Raw genomic sequence first — 21,186 nt, 5'->3', positions numbered from 1 at the left:
TACTTTAAGCTATGTTAGTCCAAAAGTAGTGGAATATTGTAAGCTATCACCGGAAAAGTTCAAAAACCCATGGTTAGTCCAGTTAGCTACGGGAGCTAAAAGGCGGGTTTTAGCTAAAGTTAATAATTGTTCTTTCAGTATAGCTGGACAGCCCGTAATGGCAAACCTGAATGTACTCCCATTAGGTTCTTATGACATCCTTATTGGTATGGATTGGCTGGAAAAGCACTGATCATTGGTGAATTGCAAAACCAAGACTATATATTACAAGAATGATTTGGGGCAGCAGCAGGAATTGCAGGGAATTAAACATCCTGTCCAGATTCGACCTATCACTGCAACTCAGTTAGCCAAGTGTATTAGGAAGAAATGTCAGATTTATGCCATACAAGTTGGTTACGCAAACCAGAAAGACAAGATGTCCGCATTAAGCAATATTCCAGTGGTACAGGAATTTACAGATGTGTTTCCTGAAGAGGTACCGGGGTTGCCTCCAAAGAGGGACATAGACTTCACTATAGAGCTAGTACCGGGGGCAGCACCAGTATCGCGGGCACCATACCGAATGAGCATACCAGAGTTAACAGAGTTGAAAATGCAGCTCCAAGAGCTGTTGGATAAACAGTACATACGTCCCAGTGTATCACCTTGGGGAGCTCCGGTATTATTTGTGAAGAAGAAGGATGGGACCCTTCGCATGTGCATAGACTATCGGCGGCTGAATAAGCTCACAGTCAAAAACAATTATTCCTTACCCAGGATAGATGAACTCTTTGATCAAGTAAAAGGGGCAAAAGTGTTTTCCGAGATTGACCTGCGATCTGGTTATCATCAGATGAGGATTAAAGATGAGGACATTGCCAAAACTGCTTTCAGGACATGCTATGGACACTACGAATTTGTAGTTCTACCGTTTGGTTTGACTAATGCACCTGCCACCTTCATGTGCATGATGAACAGCGTGTTTCATCGGTTTTTGGACAAATTTGTGCTGATATTTATTGACGATATTCTGATATACTCTCGCTCCCAGCAGGAACACGAAGAGCACCTTAGGTTGGTGTTGCAGACCCTTCGAGAACATCAGCTATACGCTAAGTTCAGCAAATGCGATTTCTTCAAGGAGGAGATTCAGTACTTGGGACACGTGATTACTAAAGATGGAATTGCTGTAGACCCGGAGAAGATAAAAACCATTATGGAATGGCCCATACCCAAGGATGTTGCTGATATCAGATCCTTTATGGGATTAGCTGGCTATTACCGGAGGTTTGTGGAAGGTTTCTCTAGGATAGCCTATCCTATTACCTCTCTACAGAAAAAGGGGAAAGTATTTAAGTGGACATCAGAATGTCAGCAGAGTTTTGACCGTCTGAAGCACTTACTTACCACTGCACCCATTTTGAGTATAGCTGATCCTAATAAGGATTATGTGGTATGCACCGATGCAAGCAAGGAGGGTGTGGGAGGAGTATTAATGCAGGAAGGAAAGGTAATAGCATATGAATCAAGAAAGCTGAAGGAGCATGAGCAGAGATACTCTGCTTACGATCTAGAGTTAACAGCTGTTATTCATGCGCTGAAAATGTGGCGGCACTACCTCCTAGGGAAGAAATTCCTGCTGTTAACAGATCATCACAGTTTGACACATTATTTTAGCCAACCTACCTTGAATGCAAGACAAGGTCGTTGGGCAGATTTCCTAAGTGGGTTTGATTTCGACATAAAGCATTTAAAGGGCAAGGAAAACCGAGTGGCGGATGCATTAATTCGGAAGGTTCATTGTTTATGTGAACTTTCAGTCAACAAATGGGAGAATTCACTAATTGAGCAAATAAAAACAGTAGCTAGTCTTGATTATGAATACCAGCACTTAAAACAGCAAGTACAGCAATCTGATAAGGAAAAATTACAGCAAGGATACACACTAAATAGTGCTGGAATGCTGTGTTTTAATAAGAAAATGTATGTACCTGATGCAAATGACCTTAGAAGGCCGATTCTGGATGAGTTTCATATCAGCCACTGCACTGGACATCCGAGGTACCAAAAGATGATCACTGCACTTAAAAAATAATACTATTGGCCAGGAATGAAGAAACAAGTGGTTGAGTACTTGGCATGATGTTTGGAATGCCAGCAAATAAAGGCAGAACATCAGCATCCCGTTGGACTGCTACAGCCTTTGCCTATTCCGGAGTGGAAATGGGAAACCATTTCCATGGATTTCATAACAGGGTTACCTCGAACAAAGAAGGGCAACGACTCTATCATGGTAGTTGTTGATAAGTTAAGTAAAGCAGCGCACTTTATTCCTATGCAGTCCACTTACAAGGCAGTGCAGATTGCCCATCTCTTCATGCAAAATGTGTTCCGATTGCATGGATTACCAAAGGTAATTATATCAGACCGCGATGTGAAATTCACCTCTACTTTTTGGAGGACATTGTTTGCCGAGTTGGGTACTCAGCTGAACTTTAGCACAGCTTATCACCCGCAGACCGATGGTCAAACTGAGCGAGTGAATCAGGTGCTGGAAGATATGTTGAGAGCGTATGTAATGCTGAAACCAGGTCAATGGGAAGAGTATTTACATCTGGTCGAATTTGCGTATAATAATGGATATCACACTTCGACTCAGCTAAGTCCCTTTGAGGTCCTGTATGGACGAAAATGTCGCACACCCTCAAGTTGGGGTGGACCTGAGGACAAGTTGAGGTTGGGACCAGAAATGCTTAAAGAAATGGAGGATATGGTGAAAAGAGTGCGTGCTAATTTGAAGGCTGCACAAGACCGGCAAAAAAGTTTTGCGGACAGAAAAAGAAGATTCACAGAGTTTAAGGTTGGTGACCATGTGTTTGTGAGGATTCAAGCTAGGAGGAGCACTCTGCAGTGGAGTGGGTGCGCCAAGCTAGCTCCGCGATACTTTGGACCTTTCCAGATTTTGGCTAGAGTGGGGCCAGTGGCCTACCAACTTGCCATGCCAAGTCACATTAGGATTCATAATGTGTTCCACGTGTCTGTCCTAAAGAAATATGTATATGATTCTAAACATGTCATTCGATGGCAAGATGTGCGGGTAAGAATTAATCCGGTTGTTTAATTAAGCAGCTATATTTTGTAAGAAACTGATTAAGGGTATTGGTGGTTTGCAGGTCGAACCGGAAGGCGAGGTCCTGGTCGAACCACAGAGCATTCTCGACCGGAGAGAAGTGCGGCTGCGGAAACGGGTTATTACCCAAGTTAGAGTGCTGTGGCAGCACTATGGGCCTGAGGAGGCTACATGGGAAGACGAGGAACTCATTAGAAAAACTTATCCACATTTATTTAATGAGAGTAGACATCGGGACGATGTCCAATCTTAAGGGGGGAAGATGTAATGACCCCGGTAACTTGTAAATCTGGATAATTACTGTGGTAAAAAGTGTTGAGTGGTTACTCATGGCTTTGAATGACATTATTAATAAAGAAAGTTAATTATTGAATTATTTTTTTACATGGATATGTTCTTGAAAATGCTGGCAGCCTCCTGAAGGAGGATTTCTATTTTTAGTGAATCAGTTATAAAACTGATGCAACTGCTTCTCACCCAAGGAAAAGTCCTGGGAGGGAAAAGTCTCTGGGTTGTTGAGGAACAAGCAGAGAGAAGAATTCCAAGAGAGCAGAATGAAGGAAAGAGGTTAAGTCTGGTGATGACCAGATAACCTAGCACAGAGGTGCAATAGTCTTGTTGAGGGTTGCAGGCCTGCAAGACGGCTCGGGGGGAGAATCCAGCGAAGTGGATCTCGAGGTTGGGAGGATAAGAGCAGAGACATTGCAGGTGATCTCTGAAAGTAAGGGCTTCAGTAGCGGGAATAACCAGGTACGCCTTCTCTGATCCATTATTGAATAAAGAACAGGTATTGAAATGTACAGATAGGACACAGAGATGAACTTGTATTATTTCCTGTAGTTGTTATGGTAACCAGGTAGTGCATACAGTTCTAAGACATCGTTAATGAACAAGGTGTGGTCACCCCTGTATCTGTATTAATGTTTAAAAGCTGCATGGTTACTATATGCTCCGCAGAGTCCAATAGTAAGCCATTAAAACGGAATGGACGCCTGTGTTAGAACAACTGTGAGTGAAAACTTGAAGTAAGGGTAAACAAAACCCTTATGGAAGACTGTGACAAATAACTAAGAGGGGAACCCAAGAATAAGGGTAAACTATACCCTTAAGAATGAAGACACTAAGTTAATTGTTTGGTAAGGCTGATTAGGAACCGGATTAAATAACACAGTCCACTAGCACAGAATCGGCTTTGCATGTAACAGTAACAGTATATGAGATATTGTATAGCACGCGAATTAAACTGTACAAAATCATTTATTAGTTTATCACTGTATAAGTTAAACAAGAAGTGTAACCGAATGTTGTATACATCAACGATATGCGTGATTAAAAGTCATTTGAGCAAGAAATATTATGTAAACTCACACTGTACAGAGGTAACATTATTATGGAACAGTGCCGTAAAGAGAACTGCATAGAGATAACATTATTATGATTATTATGAAGTAATGCTGTAAAAGAAGTAATGCACGGTAATAACAGTGCTGCTCATCAAACGAGAATGTCAGACCCAGTGACAGGTTGACAATTACCTGGAGCAGAAACAATAAAAACTAACCTAATGTACAGGAAGTCAGAATATAATGTCAAGCAAGGGCAGCAAAACGAAACATAACCGATGGTTATCCATGTAATAAACCGGCAGTTAGAGCCACTGTAAGCATCTGTACGCGCAGAGGCAGTCTCTGCACCCATGTAATGGATGCAGGACTAACCTCGAGTCGCTTAACCATATATATATAACGAATAGATTTACAAGAACTCAATGTATGGGGAAACTTCAATATCTAAAACATAAACGCATATTGCAGTAAACCCTTAAAGCTATGACTTCCTTGAGCAACAGATAAGTAACCAACAGCAATATATTGAAATAAGACTTCCATATGAACCGACAATGCAAGAATGACAAAGCCATTAGTGATTATGGATAGTTTTGTGAATAGAAACACAAGTATTCATTAAGACAGTTGTGCAAAACATTACTGTAGCCGTGATAAGTCTAGACGAAGGAGACAGTGGTAAACCACACCAGACACTACCATTACAAGCAACATAGCTTCATATATCTGCTATTATAAAAGTAATATAGCATCAGGTATCGGTTCTTACAAAGTAACAAAGCTTTACATAACTGAAATAGCTCGGAAGAGCCTCAAAGTATACAGAACATTAAAACCCGGAGACCCTAGCTAATACCCTACTCAGAAATATAGGTAGTGGGGCGTGCAAGCCATAACCCTAATGGTTCAACAGGGCAGACCGGCATGTAGAGGCCGTCTGTTAAGTGCTCAGGGGTTTGGAACATGGAACCCGACCTGAGACATTAAGCAGGAAAATGAGCCATGTCTCAGCTACGGTCAACAAACAATATCACCATAAACCATTTGTTAAAATGAAATTAGTGAGCGGGTGAACATACCTGTAAACTTCGCTAACCCGAATCCTCCTGCACGCTGACAAACCGATGTGTGCATGACCTGCATGGTAAACAACCGGACACAGTGAGAGTATGCAGAGGGTTAAGTATAACGAAAGCATAGCTATAGAGCCGACGGCAAAGGGAATACCAGATGGGTAGCAGAGGAATCGATACCAGAACCATGAACCGGAGCTGTTGCAGAGTGGTCCGTCGGAGTGTGGAAGGGCTCGGCTGTAGTGGTGGACTGCAAATGAGCTCTGTCCGATGAAACCGGTGGATAAATATCAATTGCCAAACCCTAAACACATCAGAACCGTTCGATGAAGGTGCATAGATCTCCACCGTTGGTGTAGGCGGGAGATCCTGGCGCGAATTCCCGTGTGGGCCAACTCTCCGCAAGGCACATGACTTCACGTGGAGTGGAGCCATCTGGCCACGGAAAGGGTGAGTTGGGCGCTGATACAATCTCCACCTGTAACCTAGCATATTGAACGAGCCAAATATGACAGATAGGTTTCCAAAGCATTAAACACTGTTATTAAACTGTGACATGACAGTGAACCACGTGCACGGGTATGTTATTACCTAAGGTTCATGTTAATATATATGTAACAGCATACGTAATTGCAGAACCGGCCTAACATAAAATTAATATTTAATGAGATGGGTACAGGTTGGCGGGTCCTGTAATGATAGTTAAACTCGTTTGTTTAGGGTGGGAAGGTTAATGAAAAGACCTTCACCCTTAAAAAAAATTATAATTATGCAATTTAGTTAAAGAGATCGTGACAGCTCGATTCATCGGTCGAGTTCGTTGGAGAAGGTGCACGGGGAACGGAAAATCAATAACTGCCCATTCGATCTCATTTCCAATACCCAATTTCAAGAATCAGTTCCGAATTCTAAGGATCAGTTCCGAAACTAAATAACTATTCATAACTGTTAATTATGATGAGTTACCCGGTAGGGATGTTACATACTCCCCCCCTTAACAGGAACACCGTCCTCGGTGTTCATCTTTCATTGAGAACTTGAGATTTTACTCATTGTATAATCATCTAAACTGCACAAAAATGTGATCCTTTCTCTTTGAAATCAACGATTTCATTCCAAGAAAAGACGACAAACAAAATGTAATGATATAGTCATAAGAAATATCATTAGTTATAAGCATCAATAGTCATAAGCGTCCGTAATTGCAAAGATATGCATCTTCTAATCGCCACCACTTGGCCCTTATTCATTCATAATAAAAAATTCTTTATGTCAACTTACCATTACTTACCATCTATTCTTTGGAAATCATGAATACTTTCATGTAAGACTTTTAATAGTGGTTGGACAATTCTTCAATCCTCCATGGTAAGTAATTCCTGTAATATATGACTAACAAATTCAATCGCATTAGTCACTATATTTTGAGTCAAATGAAATACTTTTGACTATCAATCAATTGTGCAATGCTAGATGATTTCTAAATCATAGTACTTTTACAAGTACTTAAAGAGCACCAACACTAATCATCAAATGATAAATCACTGCTCACGTGCACACTGAACGAATTCTCACTAAAGACATCCGCAAGGTGCTTCTAGATGTACCAAAAGAGCACCTAGCTCTCTAATCATCAAAACAGTCAATCACTGCATCATTTGGAAATGGTCTTAGCCCCTACTAAGACTTTCACAAAATTAATAAAATGATACAGGAATTAAAATTTCCAATAACTTCTTATTGAACATTAAACTCATTTCTTGTTAAGAGTGCATAAAACATTTCACACCACTATATATAAAATTTATTTTCAACATATCATATAGCTGATTCATTCATTTCTTTAGCTATGAGCACCATAATAGGATAAAGAATTCCCAACTCATGGGAACTGGCTTTCACAACTAGACCGAGTCATTTTCACATCCAGACAATTTCTTTGATAGAGACCTTACCAGGTCTAACATGGGATTCCACTGGCCTACCAGCTCAAGAATTCCAGGAAGAGTAAATCTGGGCAGACAAGTACCATCAACCCCTCCGGGCAGGTAACTGCCATCAACCCAAGGCATTCAAACCTTTCACAATCCGGGCAGACAAGTACCATCAACCCCTCCGGGCAGGTAACTATCATCAACCCAAGGCATTCAAGCCTTTCACAATCCGGGCAGACAAGTACCATCAACCCCTCCGGGCAGGTAACTGTCATCAACCCAACTATCCGCAACTGTCTGGCATGTTAAATTTCTCTTTTATTACTCTTTCTCAAAGTAATTTACATAATGAACCATATGAACATTATCATTAGCACAACAAACATGCATGTATACCATGCATTTACGCTTAACCCCAACATGGGTCCACAACATCAAGATTGATGGGAAACATATCCATCATACACGTTGTATGCATGCAAATTTTCCAAATAACATAATTCATGCATATCATATTTATAATTGCATTTCACATTGCAGCAATTTATGTGATGAGTTTTCTTGTTGCCCTTAAGTTGCCACTACTTAATCCCATCAGCAACGTTAGTTATAAATATGCATCAGTTAACACGTATTCCATTTCCAAGAGTTCTCATGCATACAATATTGTCATGTATACAAGCGTATACAAATATTCATCAATGTATAAATGTCGACAACAGTTGAGTTAATAATCTAAACATTTCCAATTTTTCCATAGTGTGTTGTCTTAATCCAAATCGTCATTATTGGAGTATTATCTTACGTTCACTATGGCTAGCTTTAGTCATGCATCGTTAGTATAATTAAACATAATTTCTCTAACATACAAGAACATAACTCTTATGTCACAATGACTAATCTTTGTGCATACCATTGCTTATCATATAAGCCCTTCTTTAATGTATGCAACACTTATTCCCTTCACTAGAAGACTACCATCATTTCATACAACAAACCACATACCTCTTTCTTAAAGGAAGTCATTTTAATCCTCATTTCTCTAACTTCCGATGTGAGGTTTTCTCAAGATTCCCTTTCAAGAAATTATTAAAGATATCTATCTTTAGGCATAAAAATCAAGATACAAAAACAAGGTTTACTTATCCTTTATGCATCAAAATCAAGCAATCAACATAGCTCATCCAACAAGACAATCTCTCCAAGAGATTATTATTTTCAAGGAAGCTAACATGACCACTTTCTCTAAATACACACAGACTCATAATTCCAAAGTAACAATAGCTACCAATATGCAACATGTGTTCTCCTAACACAATTACTTTACTTCAATGCACATAGTTCTTTTCATGAAACAAGTAAGGATTTTGGTTCTTGTATGAACACTATTATAATGTGTCTTTAAAGGAAAGAACCTCTATTTCCATTTTCAAGAACTCTCATAAAATCCTTTATCTTCATACATGAAGTATGCACACTCTTTTAGAGTAAAACTATATTTATGTATATATATAATATACTCTTTCTTCAAAAAAGTTAGAAATGAATATCTATGTGCCTAGAAGCACATCTTTAGCTATCTTTATCATGCATGTAATGCATAATCATTTCACTAGAGCTTCGAACTAACTAGAATCATAATGAAATTAGCATATATATATATATATATATATATATATATATATATATATATATATATATATATATATATATATATATATATATATATTCCAAGAAGCTTTTATCAATAAAGATACATATTTTAATTCAAGAAAACTTGGCCACCTGCCATGCTATGTCCTCAGGACATTTATATACCTCATCCTCTTTTCTCAAGAAGATACTTTGGCTATATTTAGCAAGGATTTTATAGACAAAAGACAAGAATTTCACACACAAGACTCATGTGGAGTCTTCCTAATAGGAACTACCTATTTTCTTTACCAATAAAACATACAAAATAATCAATCTTTAACTGCATGCCTTAACACATTTTCTTTACCAAGAAAATCTATAAAAGAACCATTCTTTTATTGCATGCATTCAAATACTTTCTCTACTAAGAAATCATATAACACATTCATACGTGTTCTCCAAGAAAGTGAGCAAGATACTTATCTTCTCCTTGGTTCAACATGCATAACTAACAAATTAAACCACCCTTACCGGAAGCAATTGCTCTACATATGCAATTAGAAGCATAATCTCCTAAGTGACACACATGCACCAGAGTTACCACTTGATGCTAGATGCAACAATTATCATAACTCTACTATGTGACCATTTCAGAATAACGAGTTCAAGGAGACATTACGAAAATCATTATCATCAACACACTATAGTTATCATTTTCCAACTCCTTAAGCATGGTCAAGGGAATACTCACATGCACATCGAGCGCTTATCTAGTCGTCCCCAGACTTAGAGTCTTCTGCAAGATTCTGATACTCCAAACTTGCTCTATCTGGTCATCACCAGACTTAGCGGTTTCTTTTTCCTTTCTCCGTCTGTCCCTACAGCACGGTCTTCTTCCTTCTCCTTGCTTCCTTTTCCTTTGGAAGCATCTATAGTTGGGGAAGGTAGTTAGAGTTTACTGACAACTGTATTAACACAGGTAATCTATTTATGTATAATTATCACATGTAATTATACCATGAATGGGTCCTAGAAATGTTACCCACTGAACATGCTTCTACAATTAACTTTACCCTGGAATGCAACATGCATAAGAAATCCATCATTCCCATAGTAGAGATAAATTCAACCATCGTTAAATCGAGGCTCCAATGGTTTTTATCTCCTAACAAGTAATGATTAACATAACACATACCATGCTAATGGATTTCACTTAATTAGAGGGTAATCATCATTAAATCTATTAAGGCATAAGCATATACTATTCTTCATGCATTCTCATGGTGAATAAAATTAAGAACTCTTCTCATAACAACTAGAACTATAGCACAGAGAGAGTAAGAATCTTCATACACAAATTCCATGCATGTGACATCAATCAACCTTCACTTATTTTCGAATTGTAATAATCTTAAGTCCAATTCAATGAATGCATATAAGTTCTATGGGTTATTCATACAACACTAACCAATCTCAACTACCAATCGTCTTCATGCATTCATGACAAGACTGAATCAAAAGTTAGTTATGACAATCAAGTCTCGCTGCTTGACTCATTGCATGTTTTCAATATCTAAGGGGTTCTTCTAATGTCCTTTTTAAACAATTTTTCATCCTATTCAAGGATGTTCCCCTTAATTTATATACATGCATTGACTCATTAAGTTTTCGTTCATTGTAACTTCAATTTTGTTTAATGAATATATCATTGTTATTACCATATTTGCAAACCAAAAGCTGGTAGTTCGTTGTCACTTTCCTCAATGACTGTTCAATATTGTTCATGAATGTAATGAGTACTCTATATTGTTCTTAGGTGTGACAAAAGTTTCATTGTCTTTTATCCTCATCAGGAATTTAACGTTATGAACGTAGTTATGCAACAACTTATTACTTACTACTTAAAGCAGTTATAAACATGAATCACACCTATCATGCCAAAAGTAGTGTACTACATAAATGAATATGTGAATGATTAAACTCGTACCTGAGTTAATGCCTACTGATGGCGTACCTCAATATCCTTTCCGCTTACCAATTCCCAAAGGCGCCAGTACTGCAACCTTTAGCTCTGATACCACTTGTCACATACCCCGGTAACCTCGCATGTAAAAGTAGGGATTTAGAATTTTTTATACAATTACCACAAGTAATTAATCAATTCACAACTCCACAAATCATCACTAACCATTAGATATACTATTCATTAGTACATCAAGTAAATTTCCATCAAAGACAGTAAATTTCATAACCATTGCATAACCTTTAACCATCACTGTAATAACAAAAAACTGTCTCATGAACCCATGCATCCATTTCTTGATATCCTTAACCATGTTAGATAATCATGTACTAAGACAGTATGGTTGTCACATCAAATAAATAACCATCATCGTTAAGGACCCATCATTATCAACAGACACATAAGGTAATCACATCAATCACACCATAGAACATGGATATACCCTGGAAACCCCGTAGGGTGAAAACCAGCAAACGTTTAATCTTATTATTAAATGCTCGTGAGGGTTTTCACCCCTCAATCAATGGTTTATAAGGGATTCCATCCCTTAACCATTGTCTTAAAATCTTTACAATGAATTATCATTAAGCTGTCACATAAATAGCTAAAAGCTAATACAATTTACATGTAATATTTTATTTACATACCGCCACATACAACATCCCTTGTGGCATAATTGTTCTAGCAATGGACAATACTGTAGCTTCAATTCATCTGCATGGACGAATAATCTTTTTTCCTGCCATAATGTTAAACACCACTTTCCTTGGCACCATCTGCCATCGTTTCCTGTCAATGCAGTCATTAACAATCTTGGCAACAAGATTAGTTACATTATTATTCAAACAATAATCAACATCTAAAGAGATCTTTTAACATCTACTCATATGCATGAGCACGCATAACATACTAGCTAACTAGCATATATATATACCCAAATAATACTGTTTGACCTGCACAATGTTTACTAATGCATAACTCTCTTTAAGAGTTCTAACCATTAGTTCACAAGTCCATGTTTCTTTCTAAAACATATAACACAATGGTCAAGATTTATCATAGTTTTGCTAACATACAAAGAACACATCTCCCTAACACGATGACTGTTCTTTGAGCCATTAGCTTATCCTAATATCCCTTCTTTAGTATATGTAGTGGACATAGTCTTTTAATGATACAAGCATGGACTCATTAAGTACTTCTTTAACCAAGAAAAGAGATAAATTATTCAATCTTTTACCATATACATTACCACATGCATTAACCTATTCTCTTCCAAAGAGAACATATAAAATCAATCATTCTTCTAATGCATGCACTAAAATTCTCTCTATAAGAATGCAATTACTTATCTTTAGGTCTGGGCGTTGATCTCTTCACATCCACCTTCAGCTCCACCTGCGGATTTCCTTGGAACGTTTCAGTGTGTGAAGATGATGCAGCCCAGGCCACTCCCAGGCCACTTCTACCAGGATCTTCTACAACCGTTCACATAAACCACGCACCTCAACACACTCTAGGTGTACACTTTGAAAGTTTGAAAGCTTATTTCTATCATTGTGATCTCATGACAAAGAAAGCAACCATGCTTGAATTTACTCACAGCGCTCTTCATTTTAATGGACTTACGGTCAATTTAATAAACAACCACAGGTATCCGAAATGTATTCGCTACATTCAATAATTCCCCACCCCATATGAAACTGCAGGCGTATATGTATATATATAATTAACTGTCACGGTTATGACTTAACACCGGCATAACATCGGTTATCCTTGGTAATTAAATATAGAAAGAACGAACCTTTAATGTGCATCCAATATATATACCTGAACTAATAATGCCGCTGCCTGTATGTTTTTGTCGGTGTGTATATATATATATATATAGCCGTAATGGCTCAACCTTCTGCACCGACGTTATATAGCTATATTCGTTATGGTTAATAAGTTGCACAAACATAACAATTTTTCTTTATGGCCCTTGTTATGCCATTCAAACTTCCACCGCAACCAACGAATATTCAAATGGATTTAAACACATAATACGCAGAGAAGTAAATATTTACTTACGCCATGTGCAGCGATCCACCTCTGCTAAGGATTCTGCGATACATACACATTCTGATTTGTATTCTAGAACTCTGCTACCAATTCAGAAGGTCTCCCCACGCTATTCCGGTCTCGGACCGATAAGGTTACAACCTCAGTTGCCCAATCCCATCTTGAAACTGCCATTAAAATCCAATATCATATAACTACCCTCTGCTATTAAACTGCTATTAAGTCGCGCCTCTTTTATCAGCGATAAATATGGTTTCAACCTCGCCACCAATCAAAAGCTCAAATATGATATCCGGTGACTGTATATTGATCCCAACGACGAGGGCACCTCGCCAAGCCCGGAGAATAAGTAGTGGACCCGATTCCATAGCTCGATTCATCAGTCGAGTTCGTTGGAGAAGGTGCACGGGGAACGAAAAATCAATAACTGCCCATTCGATCTCATTTCCAATACCCAAATTCAAGAATCAGTTCTGAATTCTAAGGATCAGTTCCGAAACTAAATAACTATTCATAACTGTTAATTATGATGAGTTACCCGGTAGGGATGTTACAAAAAATAAATTTTTTCTCTTTCAAATTTGATGAGATATCCAATGTAGTAAATTAAGAGAAAATAAGAGGTATGTTGTTGGACAATAGAAAAGCATATTGACTAGATCATGAACTAAGATCATGTAAGGCATTCTATGATTAATGTAAGAATGTTTAGTTTTTTCTAATGGAAAAAAATAAAAATAAAAAGTTTTACGTTTGAATTTTTTTAGTACTACATAATTTAAAATGATGTTGTTTATTAATTAGGTGAACAAAGCATTACTATAATATCACATCTAAACATTATAATATGTGCCATGATACATTCAAATAAGCCAACATTATATGAAACACACTTACTAATGTAGTTATGTTACTTAACTAATATGAGTTAAAATTTGTAAATATTGATAAGAATAAACCATTAATATTATTACTTATAGTAAGAATTAATGTTAGTTATCGTCACGATAAAATTGAGATAGCCAAAAAAAAATATAGTGTAGTTAAATTATGTTAGGAAAATTATTTTAAATTTAAATTATTAGAATATATTAAAAAATATTTCTTTATAATAAATTAAATTTCTAATATAGTATTACAGTATATTAAAAGGAAATAAATATGTATTAGAACAAATTACAATGTAGTTGAAGAAATTGAGGGTAGATGTTGAATCATATTAAATAAATTCTTAAATTCAAAAATTTTAATGTTGCGATAATTTTAGTATGGTCAATAATATAAATAATAAATTACAGATTATTGTAAAAATAATAGAATGAGTTCCATGTATTGATCCACCCTTTATTGTACAATTATAAATGAGTAGTTGTTAGTGTTGACAACTAGCAAAACCACATTATTAAATGTGGTTGATATACACAGTAAGCTACAACTTAATATATAATGCATTATAAACTTATAATAATATTATAATCTCACAAAAGATTAGAAAATGCAACATATTATTCATATTATAAACCCAAGGGGTTATAAAGCACAACGAAATTAATAAATGTGGTTAATACACACTAGTAAACTATACCAATCACATACATAAACATATTAGTAAATGTAGTGGAAATATCCCAATAGGCATTAATTGTATAGATTTAACATCCATGTTAATATTGATAATGATAGATAGATATAAATAAAACTAATATTATAAAAATAATAATTATATTATAGTATATTATTAAAAATAATTGCTATTATTATTATTATTTATTTTTAAAAATAATTGTTATTATTATTAGTTATTTTTTAAACCCTATCGTTATTATAAATCCAAGGTATTAATATAATTAACTCTTTGGATTATGAATCCTAATGATTAATATTATAAATCCTAGGGATTTTTAGAACCTAATGATTATATTGTTAATAAAAGGATCAATAATATAAAACAAATTGATTGATACTATAAACCCAACGGATCAATAAACCCAAAAGATGAACAATATATACCCAACAGATTATTGATAATATATATATATATATATATATATATATATATATATATATATATATATATATATATATATATATATATATATATATATATATGAAAAGAATAAAACATCATATATTAATAATTTTGCTATCATATACTTCTAGAATGTGTTATTTATAATAAAAAATTTGATGCACATTAATAGTAGCATACAAATATAACAAAGAAAAACATATTTGGAGACATATTTTAAATAATAATCTTTATTTCCAATAAATCATCAAAACCAAATATTGATGTTGGTATAGACAACTATCGACTTAAATAAAACATAATAATAGTTATCCAATAAATTCTTAGACCAAAACCATTTTAATAATCACTCTGGTTGGTTCTATATTCATGTTGTATACCTATAGTTTAGTCTACAGGACGGTAGCATTATGATCTAGTTGGTTGGCACCATATCTCCTTGAATTTATGGTTTACTTTGGAAGGGGTACATTTTACTGATCCTTAGGTTTTGGTGGACAATGGAGGATCTATATTGTGAGTTGGGGTGAATCGATCATTTACTGCGGGGCTGTGTGATTTGAATATAACCTGTGGGAATTGTGAAGGGTGGTTGTATACCATTATCCTTTGGATAAAATTCCACCAAACAAGTGGCTTTCGTAGTCTATATTTGGTTCAGTAGCAGGGAAGAAGAAGATATTATTTTTGGTATCTTCACCATACATCACCATAAACCTCGATATATAGTTGATAAATGCATCAGTGGGGCTAACCATGGTCTACCTAGGCTTATAGGATGCCCTCCTAGGGAGGCTTTAGGATACGACACTAGGAAGTCAAAAATATACTCCTAATAGTCCATAAAAATGAAAACATCTTCTAGAATCCATTCTAGTAATATTTTAGATTGATCAAATAGTGCTAACATAGTGGGAGTAGGTATAAGGTTAGTAAGTCCAATAAATTATAGTTTAGATTTGGTCATGACATTTATTGTGAAACTCGGGTCAAGAAATGGATTTGGAATAATCATTTTTCCCAATAGAAAAGGTTATTATTATATTTCTAAGGTCATCACACTTATTAGGTAGGGATTTTCCTAGCATTAGTTATGATAGCATCCCTACAACAATAACAATGGGAGGATTCCTAGTTTTCAACCAATACTTTTTACACATATCTCACTTACATTTTTAACACAAATTGAGATGTCCTTGATCGTTCTAAGCAATGGAATACTAAAAAAAATATTTTTCAATTATTTCATAAATTAAAACTTAATGTTGAAAATGCAGCAAGAAAAGTCTCTATTTTAGTTTTTTCCTTAATTAAAATTGAGGAAAATAGAAATTTCAATTTCAGGAGAATACTTGGAGGTAGTTAACTGAGGTGACATGGCTCTTATCAATCAATTAACTCAGTAAATTGAAGTTGGAGACACTTGAGTTCAGTTATACATGATTTCGTGTTAATTTGTAGCAACATGTTTCAATTAATTTAAGTTATTGTAAGTTTAACTAGTTCTAACCGTTAGAAGAGATAGTGGAGGTCAAGTTTTGCATGTTGAACTTTTTCCACACTGAGTGATGAACTAGCAAGCTGCCAAAATACGCATGCAGAGAATTCTAGTTACCTAGTTGATATTGGAGTTCAAGGGTAGTGTACTATCAGTTGTAAACTAATCCATGTTATAGAGGTGGTGCATGCAATCATACGATTGGCCTATGGTAATTACACAATTCCTTGGTGTGAAATTCCTAAATAATAGGGTAAATTTCCCAGGGGAACACTGCAAGGAAATAGGAGCTCGGGAAGGCTTGAAATTGGATAAGTATTGGCCAAATTTGGTTAGTTAGGAAGGGGGATAGACTATACTAGTGCAGGGTGTCGTTAGGCTTGAGAAAACATTGTATTTATTCTCTATTCTTTGATTAATGAAATACAAATAGTAAGGGGTTTCAGGCAGTTGTTTTCCCTTATATAAATATTTGTGTATATTTGATGTATCCTTTTGCATGAAAATGATTCTTGTTTTATACGGTGAATTAACTTTTGCAGATGATAGAGTAGCATCATGTCTTGTGGTTTAGTAAATTTCATGAGCAATTTCTAATGTACACATTAATTTCTACACTTAACACATGGATCAATTTTATCTACATATTTTTTTTTTATAAATTAAATAACATATAAATGAAACACATAAAATATTACAGAAACAAAAATAAAAAAATCCGTAAAAAAAGAGAGAGATAGATATACATGCCTCACCCAATTTGGAGTATGTCGACAGAGAAATAGTTATTCCTTCCTTTTATATAATCTAACAAAATGAAGGGACAAAACCTTCAAAAAATATTTTGTAATGTCCTCTTCACCATCACACACTATCCTATCTTTTTGTCAAATAGAATAATACACAGTCAAAATACAATTTCCTCATAAAAACTAAGGGTTTCCATCTAGCGGAAAAACTTTAAATTAACATAAATTATATCGTCAAATATTCCACCTAATGAATAACCTAAATTGACTAAAATTTACATTTTTTTACAAGGAAATTTGTATCTAAATTTATCCACGAGGGTTCTTCCCCAAACCCTAACGAGAGGCAGACTAAAATCATGTTAACACCCCCTCATGATGATAGTGTGGGGCCAAGCCCCCACACACCCCCTTGTCAGGGACTAGGATCCAAACGTGGCTAAAACGTGACCTCTAAATGAAGAATATAATTAGGCTCCACACCCAATAATCACCCACTGAGAGACTAAACTTTAACACTGCACCACTGGTTCACTTATTGGACAATGCTTCCACCTGTCCTTGTTGTTTCTCATATTTACCATAATACTTGAAGTTCAATTTAAATTTATTATAATATCAATTTCTCCTTAGTTACCACCTTTGTTAACATGTATGTAATATTCTGGCTAGTGTGTATCTTTTCCAGCTTCAATTTTCCATCTTACAAAACTAACTGTATGAAATGGTAATTGAGCTATCTATTTTTCCTCTTAGAATGAAATGTTGAGTTCTTTGAAATATGAATGACACTTTGGTTGTCAGTATATAACCTATCAATCTCCTTCTTCTTGCCCAATTGGTCCATAAACATTTGTAACCAAATCATTTCTTTACTCAAAATTGTAGCAACAACATACCCAACTTCCATCGACGAAAGTGCAACAATGAATTGAATTTTAGAAAATGAAATTATTTTTGTTCAACCTATCATATGGTGCTCATAGTATTATCTCTATCACCTTCCATATCTACATCAACATATCCCCTTAGAACAATGTTTAAACATCTAAAACATAATGCTTGATTAGTGGTGCCTCTCAAATATTTGAGAATCCACTTCACTGTCATCTAATTCTCTTTTCCTAGATTGCCCATATACCTTCTCACAACTCCCATTACATGTGAAATATGAGGCCTTGTACACATCATTGCATCCATTAGGCTTCCAACTACTCATACATATGGAACTTCAGACATATAATCCATATCTTTCTGAGTGTTGGGACACATATCCATACATAGTTTGAAATGGCTAGCCAAAGGTATATTAACATATTTTTCATTATAAATTTTAAATATTTCCAAAACATTATCTATGTACTCACTCTAAGACGATGTTAATTTTTAATTTTTGTTGTGTCCAGTTATTCTCATATGAAGGATTTTCATTCCAACACCAAAATCCTTCATTGTGAATGAATAGCCAATTTTCCTATGAGCACATTTATTTTTTGCATGTTATACATTGCAACAATCATGTCATCTACATAAAATAACAATATAATATAGCTTCCATGATTCTCCTTCTTAAGACAAACACAATGGTCAGAGTGACATCTAGTATAACCTTGTTCAGACATAAACATGTCAAAGTTTAGATATCACTACATAAAATTGTCCTAATGATCTATGGTTTTTGTACTCATATAAATGATAACGAAAATCATTAATACCATATCCAGTGAAGGTACACTTCTTTAATTTTTCCTCAAGATTTATTCTATTTGCTTTACTAATGTGGACAAATGCTTCAAACCAAAATTCTTTTGAATTGAGTAATTTACCTTCTTACATGTACATGTCTCCTTTGGAATTCCACCATCGAAGGAACTTGAAGGCCATTTTTTATAAGATAAATAACAATATCAATAGCATTTTCCCGACATTTTAAAGGTAACCTAGGATGTAATCTCATACACCTTAGATGCTCCATGATTGTTTTGTTCATCCTTTCTAACACACCATTTTCTTGTGGTATTCCTCAAACAATATTCTTTCCATGGATTCCATGGTATGACTTTCTACACTATTCACCTTCATTGCATGCTATGGGACACTTTAAATTCTTTCCTATCTCGTTCTCGACCAAAGATTTCTATTTCTTAAAATTATAAAAAACATCAGCTTTATTTCTAATACAATAAACCCATGTTTTTGCATTTACATCATCAATAAAAGTAACGTAATAGCGAGAACCATGGGAGATGTTACCTGACCACGTCCCCATACATATATATGCACAATATCTGAGTTCTCACTCTTCTTTTCTTTCCCAAATCTGAGAAATTCGACTCTCTTTTATTTTCCATAAACACAACTCTCACAAAAATCCAAATCTACATACTTCAAACGGGGAAACAATTTTTTTGAGTGAAGAATTTTCATTCCCTTCTCACTCATGTGCCCAAGCCTAATATGCCACAATGTCATATATGCTTCTACATAGGCTAAAACATTAGAAAAATTAGAAATAAAATTGAATAAATACGATGTACTAGCCTTTTCTCCTTTTAATATTATTGAGGCCCCTTTAGTGACCTTGTAGGTTTTGTTTAGAATTTTTTTATACATCCTCCACCTCCCAAATTCCCTATTTAAATTAGACTTTTTTCAGATTTAAAACATGTGCTACCTCCTATAGAAACAACTAGTTGCATTCTATTTTTTTATAAGTACCTTTACCCATTCAAATAATTTTACACGGTTTATCATCGCCCATAATTTTATTAATAAACACTAAAATAAAAGCTACAAAACTCTTTTTAAAATATTATAAAATTCATAGGGTTTAGGGTTTACGGTTTAGGATTTATGGTTTGGGGTGTAGGGTTAAGTGTTTAGGGTTTATAACACCTTAGAAAATTATTTGAATAAGCACTTAAATAAAAGTTACACAACTCTTTTTAAAATGTTATAAAATGCTTCGGGTGTAGGGTTGAGGGTTTATAACGCTTTAGTAAATTCTTTTAATAAGCACTTAAATAAAATTTACAAAACATTTTTTAAAATGTTGTAATATCCTTAGGGTTTATAACACTTTAGTAAATTCTTTTAGTAAACACTTAAATAAAAGTTACAAAACGCTTTTAAAAATGTTATAGAATTCTTAGGGTTTATGGTTTAGTGTTTAGGGTTTAGGGCTTAGGATTTAGGGTTTAGTGTTTATAACACTTTAGTAAATGTTTTTAATATACACTTAAATAAAAGTTACAAAACTCTCTTTAAAATGTTATAAATTAATTAGGGTTTATGTTTTTCAGTTTAGGGTTTAGTGTTTAGGATTGAGGATTTATAATGCCTTAGTAAATTATTTTGATAAAAACTTAAATAAAAGTTACAATTTTTTTTTAGAATGCGATAAAATGCTCAAGGTTTAGGGTTTATAAGGCTTGAGTAAATTCTTATAATAAACACTTAAATAAAAGTTAAAAAAACACTTTCTAAAATGTGATAAATTGCTTAGGGTTTAGTGTTAAGGGTTTAAGCTTTTTTAACACTTTAATATCAATACAAAAAAATTAACCCTTTATACTTTTAAATTATCAATCATCTATTTAAACAAATTAGAACACCAATATAATATACCAAGGAAGTAACATTAGAGGGATAGTCGGATAGGGGGAGAGAGGTAGAGGGGGGGACGGGAGAGGACGAGACAGGTGTAGGGTTTAGGGTTTATAA

At 34.9% G+C, this 21,186-nt stretch overlaps 1 protein-coding gene across 2 annotated transcripts; it reads right to left on the bottom strand.

The window, feature by feature from the left end:
- Positions 1–5,297: 5,297 nt before the first annotated feature.
- On the bottom strand, positions 5,298–6,044 carry LOC149240887 (uncharacterized). Of its 2 annotated transcripts, none has more exons than XM_089367387.1 (3): positions 5,712–6,044; positions 5,538–5,595; positions 5,298–5,433 (listed from the first exon to the last, which is right to left on the bottom strand). In XM_089367387.1, exons 1-3 carry the CDS (start codon positions 6,021–6,023, stop codon positions 5,399–5,401), a joined length of 405 nt encoding a protein of 134 aa, XP_089223513.1. In that variant the 5' UTR covers positions 6,024–6,044; the 3' UTR covers positions 5,298–5,398. The 2 variants fall into 2 exon arrangements, with proteins under 2 accessions (XP_089223513.1, XP_089223514.1); XM_089367388.1 differs by having other exon boundaries at positions 5,362–5,433; positions 5,686–6,044.
- Between the last annotated feature and the right edge of the window lie 15,142 nt (positions 6,045–21,186).

This window comes from Pinus tabuliformis, chromosome 8, assembly GCF_031772625.1.
Source record: "Pinus tabuliformis cultivar Carrire ecotype Pingquan chromosome 8, CPIR1, whole genome shotgun sequence".
NCBI lineage: Eukaryota > Viridiplantae > Streptophyta > Pinopsida > Pinales > Pinaceae > Pinus > Pinus tabuliformis.
This window is presented reverse-complemented; position numbering and strand designations above follow the sequence as displayed.